The sequence below is a fragment of the Numida meleagris genome, chromosome 1 (genome assembly GCF_002078875.1).
Source record: "Numida meleagris isolate 19003 breed g44 Domestic line chromosome 1, NumMel1.0, whole genome shotgun sequence".
NCBI classification, from domain to species: domain Eukaryota; kingdom Metazoa; phylum Chordata; class Aves; order Galliformes; family Numididae; genus Numida; species Numida meleagris.
The window spans coordinates 30,617,722-30,640,103 of NC_034409.1; the positions used below are offsets into that span (position 1 = coordinate 30,617,722).

A 22,382-nucleotide genomic window follows, 5' to 3' on the forward strand; every position below is an offset into this window, starting at 1 on the left:
CATGCAAAGAAATTACAAAGCTGTTCTTTTATTTCTCCAAGTGCTGATATCCTATTGTTTCTTTGCAAACTGCATTTTGTAAAAAGGAAGTTGTTAAATTCTTTTTCATATTATTGGCGAGGACTGCCACTGCTTGATGGCAACTTCAGAATTGATAGCTGGTGGTGGTTTTCCTTCAGCTGTGTCATGTGTCACTAAGAAACAAAGCTGGAAGTTCAAAAGACAAGCAGTGAAAAATATTCGTCTAACATATCACTGTCATGTACATTGTAAGCACCTTAATTTTTGGTTCAATGATGAAAACAGGGAGACCTGTAAAACAACAGTCTATTTGTAAAGGGATTCTGCACATAGCATCCTGATGTATGGTCTCAACTGAGATGTGGAAGAGGCCTTCAGTGTCAGAATGATAAATATCATTTTTAAAGGCAAGATGAGGAGAAACATTAGCTTTGCGTGAGCAACAGAATGTGACAATGCTGTGCAATGTCTCACACCCAGACTGGGAATTTTTGTCATCCAAAGTCAACCTGAGCACACAGAGGGAATGACAAAAGGCAGGCGGGGTGCGATATGCTGGTTTGGTCTGGAGACCAGGGAAGGTTCTGGGCTCTTGCTAAAGATGGGTGAGTCTTGGCAGGAGGCTGCTGCAAGAGGCCCGCTGTGGGACTGAGGTTTTGCCAGAGGACAGAGAGAGCCTGGGGACATGCTGGGAGCCTGCAGGGCACCTGCTGGGACAAGGTATGGCAGCAGCGTACTCTGAGGAAGCAGCTCTCAGCTCATATCGCATAAATCACAACAGAATCAGGGGGATTTATTCAATTAGCAATACCTAATTAACCAGCAATCAGTGAACTACACATTCAGGCCCAATATCAGCAGAAGAGCAGATAAACCACAATACTAGGCACTAGACATAAATGCCAACAAACGCCAACAAGTGCCTCAGCACCCTTCTAATCCTCAAACCTTCTCTTCACCCACACAGACACATATGCAGACAGTTTCAGCATGGACTACACGGACACCACATCCCTGGGAAAGCCTGTTTCTGCAGGCTGTGCATGGCAACATGACTAGTGGTCCATGCTGTCACCTGAAGCTGATGGAGGAAAATCCATCAGCATCCATGCCCGGGGCCACACACTGAGTGGATGTGTGGTGGGGCTTGTTCTGATCCTGCTATGGTGGGTGATGGGTCCCAGAGCAGACCAAGGCAAAAGAGGGGCAGTAGGAGGCATGACACACTCATACTTGCCAGGTTCTATCCTTCCCTATGTACCTGTTACCTTCCTTCACTATTCACTGCAAGGACGAAGCCATAAGGCAACAGTCTTCAAAGGACTTATGTCTTCCTATAATGATTATCCAGTCATATACTGAGAGCTTCAGTCATTCCCACCTGACCAGCTTTATTACCTCATGAAATCTTGGAAGAGACCTTCCTAGCTGAGTGGGTACCACCCCTGTCCTGCCTTCAGCAGCCCCATGTCTCACATGCTCCTTGCTGCCTGGCTGCTCCCTTGTCCCAAGGGATATCCCAGGTTGCCCAGCTGCACATCCAGCCATGCTGGCAGCTGAGGGTATCTCCCACAGGACCCTCTGCGACAAGCAGTCTGCCTACTCCTTGACTCTGCCCAGCATCTGGCTTATCTCACAGCTGGTTTTCAAACAGCTTGTTCTCCACTCTCACCTTATCTCTAGATAAGGCTAGAGTGGGCTTTTATCTCATGGACTGGAGCATGGCCATCTTCTGGGCCTGCAAAGTATCTAGGGCACTGTTGAGACTACTTCTCTTCCTTAGCCATCAGGTGTGAGTTCAACTGGACTACAGGCTCTCTTCATGAGCCTTCCTGGTCTTGGGTTTTGGCTAGTTTTACCCCTCTTGTTTTGGAAATCACCGGACCATCTCTGCAACTACAGTCTCCTCTTGTGAAAGTAGAGAGCTAGTGTGTAGGGATCTTGAAGAACAAAAAAAATCCTTTATTTCTTGGATCCAATTGCTCCTGGATCATTCTCATAAATGTCTCTGTAAAGGCTAACCTTGATTTTCATGCAGAGTCATGGTGCTCTGCTCCACAAATGCTCTGGTACAGATGTTATGATGACGGGCACCCTGCCCAAGATGGTGGATGTGGCACAAGGAAGTTTAGAGGTTCCTAGCAGCTCGTACTTGAATGCCATGGTGTTATTTTCTTTGAATGTAGTTGTGAGAGGCAATGGTTTTGGCAGAACCAGGGCACTGGTGACTCTGGTGGTATCAAAGGGGGCTGTGCCTGGCTGGCACTCCAACCTTGTCACTTTGGATTTGAAGATTTTGATCTTCCAAGTAATATTGTTCTCCATTGTCACTGAAGCCCTTGTACATGACAATGCAGCGCACAGCAAAAACTACCTTTCTAATGTAATTGCATGTCCCGTTGGTGATATCTGTCATGAAGACAATAGTTTCACCAGGGTAAAATATTTTTCTCCAGGGACATCCGAAGGTTCACAGAGCCATGGGTGAAGCAACAGAAGTAAACAACATCGATCCTAGCTTCTACCACCAACTGAGCCTGCATGGAGAGAGTGAGTGGAAAAGCAAAGCACAGTGAGCTATTGCTGCTGGACCCAGTGTGATCCCTCAAAACCACATGTTCAAACTTGTAAAGGAATATCTGAAGCTGCTCAAACCTCCACCAGGCCCAGCCTTTAACCCAGAGGACAGTCTTCCTCACTACATGAAACATGGCATGGCTGAATTATCACAATGCTCTTGGCCATCTGTGCAAAGAATGCACCCATGCACATGTACACATTTTCACCTGTATTTATCACCCAAATTTAGAGGAAAGCCTGAAAAATATTTGGAATAGCCATGTTCTACTTGTTCTACTTGTCTTGATGATCTTTGACCATCCCTGTTTAGGTAGGCTTTGGTAAAAATAAATTTTAAGAAATATCACCTCCTATTTGGTAAAGACTGCCCAGGACTTAGATTTGAAAGCAAGAAAATAAACTCCCTCAACTCCCATCCTGGATCTCAAAGTGCTCCTTGAATATCATTCTTGAAGTCTTACGATGCACTTTGTATTCTATATAAAAAACATCTTTGTATATGAGACAAAGCCCCAGGACAAAAATGGCAAAACATATTAAAGGTGTTGTTTTAATGGTAATAGGAGAAAACTGGGTGCTAAAAGTTAATGCCTACTACTTGGTAGAAGGCATTTAAAGCTCAGGATCAGAACAGCTTCCAGCTCAGATAGTTGGTTCCCCTTACCATGTCTATTGCATGTCCCATGTGGTCACGACTGATTCCTTGCAACACCAAATATCTCCGCACTTTAGCTAAGACAGTACTATGGCTGCAGCAAATCCCTTGCAGAAACAGAAGATGCAGCCAACTTTGCTGGTGAATGTGGAGGGAATGCCTGGAGGAAAGCTGAAGTGGAAATCAAAAGTGTGGATCCCAGCATCCAGGAAGCTATATGAAAGCCAAGCAACATGCTGTTATTAGAAACCTCTTAAACATTTAGGATGTTTGCACCTTCCAGAAACCGTGACGTTTCTGCCAGAAATCAACATGGTGTTTCCTTACCTTACCAGCTGGTGTTCCATTCAAAATTTTACAAGTGGACTGTGCACTGCCTCTGCAGGTCAGCTGCTGGATGTATGGGCAAAGCAGTAGGCAGACGTGAGAACTGTTCATCTGCCCCATCCTAACTCAAAGTCATGAACCTGCAACTTCTAGCAAATTGTTTAGAATCAAAATAGACTGCCATGGACTTTGCAAAAAGCATTAACAGTCTTCTAGGGAGTAAAATAATGTCCTAACTCCCATTTTTCTTTTATTTTTGTCTGCAGCACATGGGAATATGATCTGAACCTTTTGTCTCACCTTTGTGAAAGACTCATTCACAATAGAAATAATATTGGACATCTTCCCTGTCCAACTGTGGGACAGGAATGTTACGATCCATTCCTTCTAATGTCCTTGCATCTGTGCCACTCCCTCCTAATGAAATTCAGTTTTGTGTAGGTGGAGTCCCACTGACTGTAAGAAAAGACTGTCCCACCAATGTAAGGATACATTTGGCCTCTTTTGGCCAGATAAGAACAGCTCTTGACTCTTTGCTTCATCCAAGACTTCTCTTCAACACGTGTATGTACTGTCAGTTTTATTGTCCAGGTGTTTGCTTTTGTTCTTCCTAACAGTTTGTGCCAAAACTTCACTTTGAACAATAGTAGTACAGAATGAAGGACTGCTAGAGGCTTGCCCTGTTGTCTGCATCCTTTTGCAGATGAATTCAACGATGCCTTAAGTTTTAATAATCTCAACTGAATATTCTTGCTGGCAGAAGAGTCTGCGTATTTTTTCCTCACAGCAGGGGGTTTTGCCACATGGGGTAACAGCACTTTCAATCAGTGTTGTAACTCAGAAGGAAAAAGATGCCTAAAAACCAGTCTGAAATGGAGGAAACTGAAATTCATCAACCTCTTAGATAGTTGCAATATAAGAAAGTCTTGTTCTCTATTCTGATAGTTCGTAGAAATCTGATATTCTAATGTCTCTGAATTCCCCTGGGAAGCAAAGGTGCACTCCCCTTCCCCCAACTACCCATGCCTGGTAGGCATGAACCCTATTGCACAGGAGAAACTGCCATCCATGTGTGCTCCAGAAACTTATTCCCCTGAAACCACGTGAGGGAATTAATTCCACTGTTACAACTTTCCTGGCAGCTGTAGAGATGGGAAGGGCTCCCAAGAGCTAGCTCCTGGAGGCACCCACAGACATCATGCATCTTGGTCTTCAGCAAAACCTGGAGATTTCAGTCACACTGTGACTGTGTTTACTGGCAAGAAGACAATGGATGTGACCATGGGGAAAGCGTGAGCATGCTACTGGTAGGAATGATCAGAGGGATGGCCTTTCTTTGAAGGGCAGAAGAGATTTCCTGAGGTGAGACCATGCACAGCAGTGCTTAAAGAGCTTCAAACTGTCTGTTTGCGGAGCTCCTGGCTCCTGTTTGCTCTGACTCAGGGATTCTGTTAGTGCTGAGGATGTTATCCTTGGTAGCACTGAAACATCGTTTTCTTTTCTGGATCTAATTATCCTAGCACTGTTACCAGTCAGATTTGACAACTACCAGTAGTCAGTTCTTAAGTAGTCTTATCTCTCAAGGAGACGATATCGAGCTCCCTGAAATGGTGGTGGGGTTTAGCAGGGTTAAAAGGAAATATGTCAGTAGACACCAGAAGCCGTGTGTATGCACTTCTTACACAGACCTCAGCTGTGAACCAAGTTGGATATGTAGTAAGATCAAATACCAGGCAGTAACATGCTATCAAGACCATATTAGCAGCTGAGTGTCAAAAGCTGACACAGGCAGCAGTCTGTTCAAACATACATTCCTCATATGCCAACATCAGTGGGGGGCACAGAGTATTCAGGGTAAGAAGGGTCAGGTCTGTATCTTCTTTCATGTTTTCAGATGGCTTTCTTGGACTTGTTAGAGTACTTCTATAGAGATGCAATCAATGCTGGGAAAGGGAGCAGAAGGACTCAGCTACAGTAGGAAAAATCTGTTATTAAACTGTACTGCTTTGGCAAGTCGTGGTGGATGTGGGTGTTCAGCTCTTCTGATAACAGGAACGTGCATACAGGTGACAAAATGTGGATTTAAGAGTATAGTTAAGCAACATCTATTTCAACTTTAGCTGAGGAGATACAGAACTGAGATGCTTTACAGATACTTGTTCTTCTACTAGCAAAAATGATTTTTCCTACACTTAGCCACTTTTCCTCTTTCCTGTCAGGGCTGTAACATCTGGTAGCCCATTGGAAGAGCCAGCATTCTGCAGGAGGTCAAGGCTAAGAGTCAAAGGCATGCGTAAGGGGAAAATGATCTTTTGGATGAAGTAGAGCCCTCAGGTCTGAAAGGAAATGAAGTCTGATTACTGCAGGTCATAGCTCAAACAAACAGTTTCAGAGCATAGGCACAGTCTAATTTCAGTACTAAACCATTCTAGTGCAGTGAAGTTTAGCCAATTATCTGTAGACTAAATCCTCAGGACTCCCAAGAGACCTGAAGAAAGTGGGGCTGAGAAGAGGAAGTGCACCTCCTAGGAGGCTTCCATTTACTTTATGCGCCTTCTGAAATAACATACTTGTCTGCAAAGAAGGCTGTCTTTGGCGGACATTACATCCCACTGACTTAATTCTTTTTAATAAATATATACGGTTTAATAATTAACTCTGCATTTACATGTGTGTGTGTTAGAGTGTATGATACCTGAAGGGTGCCCTGCTCTGGGTGTCCCTGCTGGAGCAGGAGTGCTGGACAAAACCTCCAGACGTCCCTTCCAACCTCACCCACTCTGTGATTCACACTCAGTGTGAAAACACACTGCAGTGTTTTCAATGTATGTCTGTTTTTTTCTTGCCTTTCAGTAAGGATACAGCTGTACCTCTAGAAATGCCTTCTCTATAGTTGCAAATATAACAGAGTTATATACTCAATTTATATATTTGGGCACATAAGTGAACAAGAATGATGAAAGTAAGCATTTCAGATGAGCAAAGAGTGCTTGAGTGATGTATCTGTTGACTAAAGATTTCATACCTGCAGCTAGACAGCGTGCAATGGCTGCCTGTGCAACAAACATTCACAAATACAGCTACCAGAAGTGCGCTGAGGGCACTTCTGACACTCTCAGATGCTACTTCCCATACTAGGATATTTCTGTTCATCTCTCCGCACCAGTTGCTGTATGACATAGTGAAAAGAATGCCATGGGATAGAAACAAAATGCTTGGCAGAGCTATTGGCAAAAGCAAGATTATTCCCACTGGCAGAGGTCTGATCCCACCTTCTCTAGCAGAACACTAGGTTGCTGTTGCAGAGGCACCTCATTTCAGCATCTTACCTTCTATGTGGAACTTCTTTTCTTTGGAGATGTAGACAAATTTGTGGGTGCAGGCTATGGTCTTTTCATAGTCCAGTTCTGGATTACCCTTCTGATGCCACCTCAGGTAGCCTCTTCCCACAAGCTCCACTTTCACAACAGGGTCCACAAGGGTACTGCTGAGGTTTAGAACCAGTTGGCCACATATGCTGGAGCCAGCCAAATACACCTTGATCTCAGGCAGCACAAGCTTAATTGCTTTCACTGCTGTCATACGGGAAAAGTGGGAATCGGTGCTGTCAGGACCATAAGGTTGGACTGCGAGATCATCTCACCCAACATCCCCTGCAGTGCTGGGGTTTGTGAGGTCACAGCAGAAGGAATGAATGCTAAGATCCAAGCAGCAGAGGGCTCAGCTCCCCAAGCTACACCAAACCAAACGTGATTTGAGTGACTTATCCATTTATTAGCATCACCTCCCTAACTGTCAAGGAGCCAATTACGCATTTAGGATCAGTATTGGCAATGCAACAGATAAAACATAATTCAAGATTGATATTGCAGACGTAAGTGGTGGCCAGAGGACTACAGCAATTACCAATGAGATCTGAGGACAGCAGAACAGATGAGCAGCCACTACAACATCCTTCTGAGCCGTCTGGCTGAGGCAAATGAGCTCTTGTTCACCTAAACAGGATGCTTGGCAAGTTCTTATTGTAGCATGAGAGCCTTTGGTGAGCATGGCTAAAGGCAATGGACTGAGGTGAAGCTCAACCCTGAACATCTCTTTGTCACGTAAGAGTAATTCCAGGCAACTGGAGCTGCTGCCAACACATTCCCTCCAAAAACATCATAAACAAAAAGCAACAACAATAACAACATAAAAGCCTATCAGGCTGACTTGAGGTATTCCTCAGATGCTGCTGGACTTGGAACAAATGGGTGCAGAATACTCTGGTCTGCATTGATTTGGGAAAGGAAGAAAAATCATGCAGCGTGGGAGATTGGAGAGCTCTTCAGCCAGGGGAGCAGGGATGAAGACAAGCACAGCAAGGGCTGCGGCAGGGATCACTTCCACTGCTGACACCAGCAGACAGATGTCTCAGCCACCAAAAAGTTGTGAGCCCAGAGTGAAAGCATTGGCACCTGCTCTGCAGAACCTGATTCCAGGGGCAGTGTTCTCAGCTGCAGGCTGAGTATCTGGGCACACAGTGAGAAATACTGAAAATTAGCTGATAGGGACAGCAAACAGTTTAGGAAACAAGCCACAGCAGAACTTTGAACTTTAAGCTTTTCCTTCTACATACCAACTACTCACTAGCTCCAGTGCAGTCAGGATTCTTCTTCGTAGCCCCTGTACCTCACTCTTTCTTACAGTGCTTTCATTTTTGTTGTTGTTGTTGCTTTTCTGTTTTTTTCTTTCTTTTGAAGGAAAAAGGTATTTACATGGTGACTTGCAGGCTACTGTTCTCAGTTCTTGGCTGCTGCATCTTGTTCTGTGAGTTTCTTCTTGTGTTGCCCTGTTAAAAAACAAACTCTCTGGGAGAGGAACTATTCAGTATCCTGGGTTGTAGTGAGAAGGAACAGTTTCTCAATTGGGTACAGAATTACCAATAACAGAAATATCCTTTTTCTTGCTAACACTTGGTAGTTTTCAGCAGTCACACATCATGCACAACCTGTATGGTTACAGGTGGAAAAAATAACTTACAGTTACTTGCATGAGTCAAGATATATCGTCAAGTAAAAAATTATTATCCGTGATAATTTATGAATTGAATGCTAAACTTCCATGGTTTGGTGCTCAGGCACTGATTTATGCATTACAAAAATAGCTTATAGCTATGATCTCCATACTACCATTATACCAAACCAATATTTCATCTCAATCTGTATATCCCCTGAGAATTTTAAATACAATCTGAGCCTGCAATCAGTCAGTAAAGGAGGAAGAACTGCTTTTAAGACATGGTTTGTTCTCCTTCCTTATCTCTATTTTCTGTTTTGAAGTAAGACCAGCTAAAAGTGAGTTGCGCAAATGTTGTTTCTTCACATCGAGTGACCTCTCTGACAAACTGATCTTTAAATTCCCTTTCGAGAAGAACAGCATAGTTCTTTTAACAAAAGCACCTTTAACAAATGCAAACTTTAACAGGTACAATAGAGAATGTTATATTCTCTCTGCTTATGTTGATGTGTGCTGTCATTGATTTTGAGCTTTCAACTGCTATCAGCCAAAATAGAACCTTTTGTCTGAATCTGCAGCACTTCAGAAATCACAAATGAAAAGGAAAAATATATCAATGCCTCAATACATTTAATTTTTCAAACTGAAGCCACAGCTTCCTTTCATTCATTTAACAAACTTTATGCAGACCCATTATCGTTCATATGTTTATACAGACATCAAGGAGAATTGTGTCATTATTTCCACCTGGTTTTGTTTCTTTGAGACTCACACGGACGTTTGAGCTACCTCCAGGTTTTATGGAGGACCAAGTCCTTGAGCTTCTAGTGTTGTATTTGTGAACCTAATGAGGCTGCACTTGTGTCAGGGCAATCCCAGACATGTGTACAGACTGGGAGAACTCACTGATAAGGACTTGGAGATTGTGGTGAATGAAAAGCTTGAATTGAGCCAATGGTGTGCACTCACAGCCCAGAAGGCCAACTGTATCCTGGGCTGCAGAAGAGTGGCCAGCAGGATAAGGGAGGTGATCACCCCCCTCTACTCTGCTTTCATGAGACCCCTTCTGGAGTACCACATCCAGGTCTGGGGCCCCCCAGTACTGGAAGGATGCAGAGCTGTTAGAATGGGTCCAGAGGAGACCACAAAGATGATCAGAGGGCTGGAGCATTTCTCATATGAAGAAGAGTTGAGGGCAATAGGCATGTTCAGCCTGGAGAAGAGAAGGCTCCAGAGAGACTTCATTGAAGCCTTCTAGTACTTAAAGGGAGTGCCTCCTCCCTGGAAGCATTCAAGGCCAGGCTGGACGGGGCTTTGAGCAACCTGGTCTAGAGGGAGGTGTCCCTGCCTATAGCAGGGGGAATGAACTAGATGATCTTAAAGGTCCCCTCCAACCCAAACCATTCAGTGATTCTATGATTCTTTATAAACAGGAGGGATACCTATTTTTTGCACAGTCTGATAGTGATAGGATAGTGATAGTGATATTTTATTATATCAGCCTACACCACCAGAGGCAGATGTTGGTGGTTTGGCAGTAGAGGCTGAACCTTCCCACCAATATTCCATTGCATTTTGTTGCTGTGTGACAGATGGCAGCAGAGAGGCAGTCTGACAAAATGGCGTCTGACATGGAAGAGCATATGAAGCAAAGGTGTGGCACTGAATTCCTCCATGTGGAAAAAATGGCACCCACTGACATTCATTGACACCTGATGAATGTTTATAGAGACCAAACAGTGGATGTGAGCACAGTGAGGCAGTGGGTGGTGTGTTCCTGCAGTGGAGACAGCAATGTGAAATACAAGACGTGTTCATCTCTGGCCAAAATGCATAGGTAATGGTCATGACTGAAAAACAGAGTTTTGTTGCTGAGAATTTTCTCTATCAGATAGTGTTACTGTGCTCTCTGTATCTGTTTTAGTTTCCATTGGAATGAACACAAGGCATTACTTTCGGAATGACCTACATAAATAGGGGAGATTTTGATTATATGTTAGGAGGAAGTCTTTTACTCGGAGAGTGGTGAGGCACTGGCACAGGCTGCACAAAGATGTGGATGCTCCATCCCTGAAGGGACATCCGTGGCCTACTGTCACTCTGGTTCCCCAGAGACTCTGAAGCCTGAAGGAGTTTGATGTGACAAAGCAAAAAGAAGACTAAGGTTAAGCTTTAGGGTTCAACAATGAACTAAGACTGGCTTGAACTTCAGAATGATTAAATACTAAAGTGTAGCACATATCTTGTTAGTATTCTGCTGCTCTCTACCTGCATACGAAGGGCCTGCATTTGCACACAAATTCCCTTTGTGAGTTGAGCTGCCTCTAGCTCTCCTCATGGTGACATGTGGAAAATGCAATACCTGCATTTTAATTTTAAATTTCTTGTATTACTGGGGAATTAGGCCCTACTGATAGCCAAGTTCTTTGGATGCACTAAACGCTAGTGCTAGCTTTCTTGAAACCAACTTCACAGCCACATTATAGGCAGTGATATAGCTATGAAAATGACTCTTCATAAACTCAGCCCTGTTAATACAGAGGTTTTACTAGAAAGCATGAATCAGGCAAATTAATTCAGCGTCTTTTTGCCAAGCGGTGTCTCTCTCTGGGAAAAAATAATGTGTAATAAGCACTGTAAGTGGGATGGCCAACCAGAGCTAAATGGATAATTCTTATTTGGCATTCCCATATGATGAATGATTCACTTGGCAATCACAAGTTTTAATTATGTTTTAATACTCTTTTTTCTGGATGTGATATATTGTGCATATAAGCAGACAATCAATGCTTTCACTAATAATGTTTTTCATTTTATTAGTGAGTGAATTGCAAAAAGTAGCTTTTTTCATCTCTCTTGTAACTTTGAAGATATTTTATTTACACCAATACTAGTATTCTCCCTGGTCTTTGTACTAAAAATTATCTGTTATTTTAACATTTTCCAGGACATTCACAGAGCTGAAAAAAACGCCATTTCTACTGCCAGTTGATTTTCAACCAACTTGTTCTGCAACAGATATAAAGAGCTGTGCCATACAGCCATACAGGAAAACTAATTTCATCACAGGGTATGAAAGTGTAGTTGCCAGGTTTCTGTAAGCCAAACACCTTTTTTTTGTGAGGATCAGCATAAGTCAGACTGACTGTAAATTCAGAACTCCTCCTTTATTCCCTGGCTATTCTCCACATTTAGTGAGCACAATCAAAAGTAAGAACCACTTTAAGAATTTATAACTGCACTTGGCAGGTTTGGAGAAGGAGGACTGTAAGAAATACAGCAGAGCCAGCATGAGTTTAAAGCTCTACTGTGATAGATCTTACCCACAGAAAGTACTGCAAAGCTGTCAATAGCTGCTTGTAAACAGTACAGCTTGAAGTAGGGAAAATATGTTTTTTCCCTGTCAGAATGGCAAAAAGCTGTGGCTGAAGCCTTCAGCTGGCCTATCTGGCTGATGTGAGAAATAAGATATCGATTTTTCTTACAGCATACTATCAGAAACTTTGAGAAGCCACAAAGCTAGCAAGCAACACTGTTTATTATGCTCTAAGTAGAGATGCTGGAAAACTTTCACTATCACGTATCTTTCTATTTACCAAATACAACCTAATTATGTTATTAACCAAAGAAATATAAAACACTGTCTGCGAGCTTTGCAAAACAGGCAGCAAATGACTTGCTGCTGAGAGGACACTGAGTCTCAAGCTGAAAGCCACACTTGTCAAAATTCCTCAAGATGGTGAACAGAAACAGAGAGGGAACTGGACTCCTTCTCCTGCTGCATCATCTGAAAATTCACCTTCCCTTTAGACCCCGTGCCTTCTGGCGTTGGACACTACAGGCCCAACTTTGGTCTGTGACCCATGATGGTACAAACGGACTCCCCAAGCCCAGACTGCCATGGGAATTTCCACCCAATCCAGCAACAATTCGCAGGCGTGCAATGGCGCTTAGGGGCCTCTTCTTCTGATGGCGCCGGGCGAGGCGCAGTCCGGGCCGGGGGCTGTGCCTCGGGGCACTGCCGGGCTTCAGGCAGCCGCCGCCAGGAACCAGCGCGCCTCCGCCCGCAGGAAGGCGTCCTCCCTGTTCGTCAAGGCGAAGGAGGTGCCGGCCGCCTATGCGGGCGGCGGTTCGGCCGTGTGGTGGACGTGCTGCTGGCAGACGTTGGTACGCAGCACGGCGGGGACATCGAGCAGCAAGGCGGCCGGGCCCGGGCCCGCCGGCTGGGCAGTGTCCGCTGAGGGGGCGGGAGGGTGGGCCTGCGGAGGGCTCTGCGCGGCGCTCCTCGGCACCAGGGGCCTCCGCAGTGAGGAACTGACCAGCGCGCTGGGAGTAGTAGTTTTGTATTACTGCTACTTTGAGGTGAAGTATCCAGAGAAACTCTGTGCTTGGCAAAAGGTTCTGTGCCAGCATCTGCATCTCACTAGGAAGGTATGAGTTGCTTCAGAAGGAATTAATGGAACAGCTGTTTGTATTTGATGATAGTTATGCCATTTCTTCCAGTGAAGATGTCATCCCAGCATGCAGATACTGTGGAACCAGTATAAACTTTGTTCCAGCCAGCACTGCCGGCAGCTCGTCCTGACATGTCTGAGTTGTTGCAAGAAAGGTCTTACAACTTGCTGTCCTGTTTGCCAAGAGAAAGAGCTTCAGGTGACCTCAGGGGGTTCAGAACAGGCACTGAAGGAGGAATGTGAATGTACACAGAGATGGCCAAGGGTACCAGTTGAACATATCTCACAAGGGACATGGGGCACAGGGAAAGATTAACCTGTTTCATTAGCTGATCTGACACTCATGCTAATTTGAAGGGCTTCTAAAACCAAATCCCTGTTACTTAACTGGATTAAGAAATCACAAAAGTTTGATAGCTTGGAAAGTCTTGTTTATAGCCCACTATAATATCCTGAAAAAACGTGCATTACTTGAACATATATACCAGAGTGTACAATCTATCACTAGTGCTATAGGATTCGTCTCCCTGCATAGTCTTGTAGCCAGGCCTCTACCATGGGGATTTTGCAGCAGAGATTGTGTGATGGGATACAGCTATTCACAATTTGAAAGAAACTGAAGAGTCAAAAAAAAAAAAAATCCACTGTTCTTCTTCCATGAAGGTGGATCTTTCTGGCCTCTCCCTTAATTATGCATTTGCCGTAATAGTGCTAGCACTATGAAGACTGCAGATTTATGAGTATCTGGCTAAATCACCAGATTAGAGTGGAAGGTATTTTCCACATACCTACCATCTGCATGCCCTCTTGCTTAATAACAGCGAGAAGCAAGTGGTAGTTACCTGAAGTCACAGAGTCAACTCCAGCATAAAAGCTTGAAGGCAGAGTAAGGATCCCCATCACAACTGGAGCAAAGGCTGAGGACGTGCATTGCACACAGGTCCTGTCTGCCCAGCTGTACTTGCTTATGACCTGTGGCATGGCCAACAGAAGTGATTCTCATTTTGATGTTTTTGTCTGCTGTTTTTTTTTTTCTCAGCTTGTGAGTACATGAAATATCCAGGACTCAGCTCTGCTTGCACTAGAAAAAAATGACAGCTTGAAGTATGTTGGTACTGAGATACAAAGAGAGGGGAGGACAGAGACTGTCATAATACCAGTTATGGCAGTGGAAGTGATGGTGATGTGTGTGTAAATGTCTGAAACAGTAATAAGGAGATTCTTTACCCACGTTAAATAATTCAAGATTTTAGGAACATTTGTGCTTTGCATATACAAGTTGAATTTTGGTATCAAAGAAACAGAATGGCTTTTGGATTGAAGGGACTTCAACCCCCTTTCCTTGTCTTTCTTGTACTGGTGACAGCAGGCCTAGACAGATTACTCCAGATGGGGCCTCATGAGGGCAGAGAAGAGGGGAACAGTAACCTCCCTTGCTCTGCTGGCTGCCCCTCTTTTGATGCAGCCCAGCAAACAGCTGGCTTTCTGGGCTGGGTTGGAATTAGATAATCTCTGAGGTCCCTTTCACCTCAGAGATAGCCCACACTGCCTCCAGTTTTAGCCTCTTTAATGAGCTCTTCTGCATCAGTGAGGACGAGGTCCAGGACTGCTTCACCCACTGTTGGTCTGTCTAATATCTAGACCAGGAAGTTATCTTGAGTGCACTCTAGGTCTCCTGCTCCTTGCTTACAGCCTGCCATGTTGCTTTCAAATATGGGTGGCTGAGGTTCCTTCATCAAGGTGAGAGCCTGAGAGTGTGATTCTTCTTGTAGATGAAGCAAGAGTCTCAACAGGCTCCCCTTGATCAGGGGCCTGTAGAAGACACCAGCCACCAGATGCCCTTTATTGGTCTGGTCTCAAATTTTACCCCTCAATGTCTCAGCCTGTTTGTGGTTGTTTTTCAGAGGCAGCTCTTTGCCATCTATCAATTTCTTAACGTAGAAGGTTAGTCCTTCAGCCCCCTTCCCTGCTTCTAAAAAGCTTGTAGCCCTCAATTTTAGTGTTCCACTTGGGTGATTTGTCTCGCCACATTTCTGTGCTAGCTTTTAGGCCATGGTTGGCCAATTGCACTGTGGCTTCCATCTCCTCCTGCTTATTTCTCGTGCTGGGAGCATTGGTGTAGATGTACTTCAGCTGGGCTATCAGCTGTGTTACCTTCTTTGAGGAGCCCGTCCCAAATTCCTCTGGGACAATTCTGAGAGGCTAATTACTAGCTCTCCCGTGCCACATGTGGGACATGCCTGATTTGTACTTTCTTGCTTTTGGTCCATTTGTGCAAGGTCTGCGTGCGGAAGTAACCTCTGCAAGGCTTGTAGAATTCTGTCTGTTGTATTTCTAAGAAGTTGCTTAATAATGGGTAATGGTACTTGTCCAGGTGAAGCCACAGCCCTCTGTGATGCTGGAACAGCCTTCTTCACAGCCCTAAGAAAAAAGCTTGTGTTTTAATACACTGCTTGTGTATATCTGAGGAGAGTGTTGGCACAGGGCACACAGGGCGGATTCAGCATGTAGACATTTTATATCAGCACCACAGGATCCAACAAGTTCTTCAGCTAACTCATCAAGAAAAGTGCCCAACTGTGGGTGTGAATCTTGAAAATTTCTTTCTAGCCTCTTTATCTGGCAAGAGTAGAACTCTGGATCAAAGTGTCCAGGTGTCCATAAAGTAGGATCTCTGCAATCTCATCTGTTGGTGCTTTTGTTTACCGCAATCTCCCTTCTGCTGTCTAAGCCATACATAACTGCCAGAAGTGTTAATAAAACAGAACTATGAATTTGATCTTGCTTGTTGGCCTGGACAAGAGCAAGATCATCTATCTCATCAAAGAAAATAATTCAAGGTCTTATCCAAGAGGCCTATCACATTATTAACAAAGCTGTTGTTCAGATTCTCCTACCCATTTACTCAGGTGGTCAGCATCTTTTCTCATAAGAAAGGCTATGCTCTTGTCACCTTGGCTACACTCATTAGCAAAGGCACAAGCAGTGTTTATGCAGTTTTCAGCTCCTATTAGTGGAGAAATTATCTTTGACTTTGAAGGAATCCACAGCATATGAGCTCAAAATACTTTGCCTGCTGCTGTCCCACCTGCCTCATGCAGTATAATGTACAGAAGGGTTTTGTTAGTAATGTAGAATGTCGAATCACAGAACTGTAGGGATTGGAAGGGACCTCTGGAGATTATCCAGTCCAACCAAGATGTGTTTGATGACTGAAAAATGTCTTTGAAACATCCTGTCATACTTGGTAATAAGTCATTAGGAAAACAAAGTCAGTTAATGGTGGCTTTAGTGTTTTTATTTTTTTTCTTTCAATCAGGCAACTCCTAAAAGCAAGATAAAAACATATTTACTTATGCTTCCATTGTTGCTTACTGCCAGTAGAAGTATTCAGCAGAAGCAGAAGCTGAAGCCGTAACTGTGGTCCCCTGGTATCTTACTCTCCAAAACTTTGCTGTCCAGTTTACTTCTGGTGAAGACTGGCATATTTTTCCACTAATATTCAAGTTCTACTTGCAGGACTGATCTAGAGCACTGGTGGAAGTGCTCAAACTTGCACACGGTACTATTTTTTTTGGTCAGGTATTAATAAGGACATTTTATAATTTAGTCTATCAGCAAATCTGGAACAGTGTAGTCCATTTGAAAGGTTGTTTCTGCATCACTTCTCAGTATAGAACGGAGCAAGGCAGACTATATTTTATATGGAATCCTCTGAAACTGCTATAACGATAAATAACCTTTAGTGCTTCCATCATAGTTTTTGAAGTACTGCACAAATACACTTCATTTATATGTTGTTGGTGCTTAATTTTGTAGCATAAATGCTGAAACCCAGTGAACTGTCTGCCACGTGATAGACCTGGCTACCAGGTACAATTTTCTTGAGAGCTGGAAGCTGGAGATCCTACCTACATCGAAGTCACAGAGCCTCTTCTGGTCCTTGCTGCACTAAGGCAAGAGTGGATAAGGGTTTGAGATGTACAGACAGGTTCCCTCTGCTGCAGAGAGGTGAGGGGGAGGGTAAGATGCATGCTTAGTCCCACAAGCAGCCTCTTTATCCTGTTTTCTAGATTGCTTTTTTTGTGATTTACACGGGTAAGGACTTGCTGTGCAAAATGTGAATTGCTGTGTGCTGGGGTCCAGGCACCTCGGTGGTAATGCCTTAGAGAAGGCACGTCAGCTCCAGGGTAGGTGAGTGAGGCAGGACTGGTTGTGACTGCCAGGTGCTGCAGTCACCCAGTGGCTTTCTTCTCCTTTTCCTGAAGAGCTGCTCAGATGAAACAGTGATCCACTTGCTCCTAAATATCACTGTTTTGTAACTCCTGCTGCACAACTTGATGCCTTTCACCACAAAGCCTGGTGCTTCTCGGCACAGCCACATCTCTGCTGCATAGCACTTAGCTCACTTGTGTTCTCTTATATGCATGTTTAGTAAAGCTGTTCCGTGAGCGAGACCAGCAGAGTTACCAGGGCTGGTCCCGTCAGCCTAACTGTGTTTGGACGACATGGTTAATGTGGATGCTACTACAGCAAAACAGGAGAAGATGTTTCTTAAAGGGCTTTTGTTGCTGAAGACTAAATGCTGCTGTCACATCCATGGCAGTGCTCCCTGCATCTCCTTGCATGTCTGGGTCCCTGGGCACCATCGGGATTTCCCAGGGTTAAGGTGTGTTTATGCTCTTCTAATGTCACTGGGGCTGCTGAGCCCATGCCATGCAAATCTGAGTATATGGCAGAAAGTATTTTCGCTGTTTCTGTCATCATGTGTGGTACTTCGGGTCAAAACTCTTGATAACAGTAAGAGACTTCTTTCATCTCCTAGAATCCGTTGCAATCCATATTTATTGTTCATAAATACTTTGAGGCACCGGATAAGTTTATGTTGATTCTTCTTACCAATATTTTCTTGCTGTTTCTTGTCCAGAAGCCTTTCCAAGGCATCCAACAGAAGTCCAAGGGCTTCATGTCCAAAATTGTTAACCCAGCTAACTGGTAGCTGGTTAAAGACACTCTCAGAGACTCAAGACAGTTAAGAAGCTTTTTATTGGCAATTCCAGATCGCAATTCATGAATATACTCTTGCGAGGTCAGGGCGCATTCATGTTTGCTGTTTTTCAGGCCACCAGATTTGGCAGTTACAGAAATGTACTTGTCAACCCTCTCACGTTTTGTGGACAAATCCTTGTCTCTTAAAGGAGCTTTATGGTCTTCATTTAGATTCATGTCTTCCGTCATTTTCTCTAAGAGATCCATAACTTCTTTTTCGGATAAGTTCACGCAACATTCATCAACAAGTGCGTGGCAAGTGGAATTTCACTTATAGTAGGTTGAGTGTCAATAGGATGCTGAATTAGAGGTTCCTCTTCTCTCACTGCTGATTTTCTGAAGCATGTTACTCTGTCATGCAGTTGAGGCCTGTTCTGGGTCTCCTCACCCGAGGAGCACCTGCTCCATTTGGTGTTCATCCTGCTAGGGCCCAGGGGCTTGTCACTGCCCAGGGAGGCTGTGGATGCCCCATACCTGGAGGTGTTAAAGGCCAGGTTGGACGGGACCCTGGGCAGCCTGGTCTAGTATTAGATATGGAGATTGGCGGCCCTGCCTCTGGCGGGGGGTTGGAGATTGATGATCTTTGAGGTCCCTTCCAACCCAAGCCATTCTATGATTCTATGATGTGATTCTTCACTGGACTTCAGGACTGGATTTTCTCTTTTATGGAGGTAAGTCCTCTTGCCAAAGCCAAGGAGGAGTGAGGGCTTTCCCAGGATAAGGGTGATAGAGCTGCTCAATTTTTTATCCGAAATATGGGATCTATATCTGTGAATACTCCTTCCACTATGTTTTTCTGTTCAGGAGAGTACAAATGTTTAGCTACAACCTATTCTGTCCTGGAAAACTTTGCAGAAGCTTAACAAGTATCTTTGTCCTTCTGAAGCATTTCCATTTTTGCTTCAAATATTCATTACATCAATATGAAATTCTGGCTGATTTTCAGTGCTGTTCCCTGTCAATACACAGTTTATTACAACTGAAATCTAATGAGAGCTCTTTGCTCCAGACTCCCCTGTGGTAGGTAGCCACCATAACTGTATGAGATCAGACTGAATGTCCCTCTAAGCCAACAGTCAACCAAACATCATCTAGTTCATGTCAGTGCCAGTGTGGGCATGGTAGGGGGTGTTAGGTTACTTGACAAAGAGTCCACACAGACATACACAGAACACCACAGCTGGGAGAAATGAGCTGCTTGGCATAACCAAAACCTGTGCAGTCATGCCCACACCTGCTAAGCGCTGCCTGTCCCAGCTTCTCACCAAACTCCATTTCCAGTGATGTCCCTGGGTGTAGGGCGCTCTGCCCTGTGTTCATGTGTAGGGGCTGAGTTCTGGAGTAGGCTGGGATGAGGGATCCAGTCTGTTTGTTTGGGATGTGAGCATATGTTTGTGTGTGTCTCAGCTGCGTGTCCAAGCAGTATATTAAAAAAACATATCAGGACTGTGTGGTTTCAAATGAACACTTCAAACAGTGTAGAGAAACCCTAATGCCTTGCAGCTCCCATAACCTTTGACCCAATGAAGGCATGCCAGGAAGATTTCTTGCTATTTAGAGAGCTTGTATTCCCCAGTCTGATGTTGCCCGCTGCTACTGATTTGTGATGCTGACTTTCTTCTTCTTTTAGCCTTTAGATTCTAGCCTAGGAGCATATTTGTTCAACTAGGTTTGGGGTCATAAATAATTGAAATGCACTAAGAAATGGTAGTTTTGGCTGGCTGATTTATATAGTGAGGAGAGCAAAGTGGTTATGACCTTCTGGCTCTATCTTTGACAAGCATGTAATTGGGAGACAAGAAAGAGCCTCAAAAGCATGCCACTACATGGAAAACCAGCCACTTTTGCTTATGAAGACATGATAGTCTAAATTGCCTCTCCTGCATGCAATGCCTAATCTATTTATTCATCTTTTAACAGCCCTACTGGCTTTTCCACATCTGCTGGATATTCCTTGATGCCTTGTTTGGTTTGGTTTGGTTTCAGTGGTCAGAGAATATGACAGCAACACAAGCACGAGTGAAAACATTGTGTATACAGTGCCAGAAACCTCCCAGGAAGACAGAAAGAAGGAGCAGGGAAAGGAAAAAGGAATAGGAAAAATGCCCAGGCTGAGCTTTTGGTTCGATTTCTGTTCCATTAGTGACCCTTAAAGAAAGATGGAGAGCTCTTCGCACTGAATTTCATCACTGCCATTGAAATGGTGGAAGTTCCTCTGGTTTAGATGCAGTGAAGAAACAGCTCCATGCTTGGTCACTAGGACTGTCTGGGTGAATTCATGCCCTCTGTGGGGTTCACTGGTTCTAGTTCTTCCACGTTAGTGCAAATTAGATGTGATCAGAAAGAAAGGGTCAAGTTCCTTACCTATCACTCGTCACCTATCACCTGTCACCTAAATCTGCTATTACTAAATCTAGGAAGGAATCTGCTGGGGTAATCAAGCCACTAGGATGCCACTGGCTCTGCACATCTGTGCTGATGTAATGTTTTCCACTACTTTATTATTTATGGAGACAAATTTAGCTCTAGTTTAAAATACATTGTTCTTTTTGGGGAAAAAAAACCAACACAGTGCATTGTTGAATTGCATGAATTGTATGGAATTTTTTGTATGGCTACATCTTGATGCATACTATCAAATGCACTTTGTATCAGTCCATGCAGCCCATACACTCAATTTTTTATTAATGCTTCCCTTGTAATTCTATATTTGCTTCCAGAGTAGATGGGGAATAAAATGGGAGCTCTCCAGTGACTTATGTGACATTTTTGAATTCTCATGGATGTTGACAAAAGACTGTGGAGTCCAGTGAATAAAATCTAGTTACTACATGAAAAATGACACTGAAATTGCATCCCATGTGGATCTTTTTTTTATTACTATTAAAGTCATTCATTAAATGCTTGTTATTTCCTGCAAAGCAATATTTTCAAAAAGATTAAGTGGCCCATAAATGAACTGGTTAAGTTCATGATCAACTGTCATTCTGCAGCTTGATTATCTATAAATCTGTGTTAGCAGTGCTGACAGCCTCTTATCAATGGGCCCTCAGTCTGTAGTGCTCAACTTTCTAAGCCCCTGACCAAGGGAGATGTGAACACCCAAACCACAGGGCTCGGGAGGCACTGCCTCCCACCCACCTCATATCTCACAGCCACTGGATGCCCAGGAATGTATGCATCCTGGGAAAAAAAGAGACCAACAGATAAGTGCTCAAGGCTACGGCACCTTGAGGCAGATGGGAGGTATGGTGGTGGGGCAGAGGTGGTGGCCAGGCTAGGGAAGAGACATCCTAGCTCTGCCAGGCATTTCATTGCTGTTGCAGTGGGGTGGCAATGACAGTCACCACTTCTTCTCACAGTGATGGAAAGAAAGAGTCAGTCTCAAACACAGGGGAAGCAGAGAAACGACTTCAGGCTCACCTAGAGGGGCAGTGAAATGTGCCACTGTGATGCAGCTTGGCTGAGTGTGGCTTTTATCTAGGCAGGTAATTCCACTTGTCCTAAGGAGCCTTTGAAATAAAACTTTGTCTGAACCCTTCTTTTCTTTTGGCTCAAAGCTTGCTTTCTGAGGTATGTTTTGTGATAAGACTCTAACTGACTTACCAAGGAGGCAAATGGTGGGTGTCGCCGTGTGGCAATCAACATCACTGTGTGAACATTCGAAAGCATTTCCTTCAGAGCTGTTTGCCCCAGGAAGAGAGTGCTCAGGAGTGTTTACTGGCAGAAGATCTGGCCTGTGACCAAGTAGCGCCAGCTTGGTATGGGAGACTGGGGAATGATACCATCGTATCCTGTGAAAAACACGATGCAGGTGGGCACCTCTCTGCTCCCTCTTATCTGCTGGCAAGGCCAGGAAGATGGGAACAAAGGAGTTTTCTGCTGAGATCCCAAAGCCAGAAGCTGCAACTCCAGGGAGAGCTGACTCAACCACTTTGGATTTGAACTGTCACTCCAAAGAGAGCTGACTCGACCAATTTGGACTTATAAATAAGTTCGTACTGCTATTGGAGGTGGTCGTCAACCAAAGCAGTCGTCAACCGAAGCAGTTGACAACCGAACAACAAGCCCTGATGACCCATCACCCAAGAAGATCAACGTCTGCGCTACAAACAACACTGGACCCCTGGTGGTGACTATCTCTCTTGCTTTCTACAAAGACTCCTTGCTTTTTTTTCTCTCTTTTCTATCGCTTACCTTCCCTTCCCCATCTCCCTAAGCTACTAGGATTTGTAATAAACTGGTTGGGCTAACATTTGACCCGTTGTGTCTTAATCTCGCTGTCGGGTATACATATATTA

The 22,382-nt window shown here is 44.2% G+C and overlaps 2 protein-coding genes and 1 pseudogene across 2 annotated transcripts; 1 reads left to right on the forward strand and 2 right to left on the reverse strand.

Moving 5' to 3' along the window:
• ARRDC5 (arrestin domain containing 5) lies at positions 1,957-9,521 on the reverse strand. The gene is given in 7 exon segments (XM_021384991.1): positions 1,957-2,260; positions 2,262-2,465; positions 2,467-2,558; positions 3,266-3,375; positions 3,378-3,469; positions 6,154-6,157; positions 6,913-9,521. Coding segments are annotated over 7 exon segments (954 nt in total). The 5' UTR covers positions 7,166-9,521; the 3' UTR covers positions 1,957-2,061.
• Positions 11,379-13,688, forward strand: LOC110392322 (thiosulfate sulfurtransferase/rhodanese-like domain-containing protein 2). Its single transcript, XM_021384472.1, has one exon. The coding sequence runs from the start codon at positions 12,548-12,550 to the stop codon at positions 13,013-13,015; it is 468 nt and encodes a 155-aa protein (XP_021240147.1). The 5' UTR covers positions 11,379-12,547; the 3' UTR covers positions 13,016-13,688.
• LOC110393303 lies at positions 16,766-21,601 on the reverse strand (annotated as a pseudogene).

What these genes read in the sequence shown, in the direction of transcription:
- LOC110392322 (XM_021384472.1), top strand. Translation starts at nt 12,548, where the DNA reads ATGGCGCCGGGCGAGGCGCAGTCCGGGCCGGGGGCTGTGCCTCGGGGC.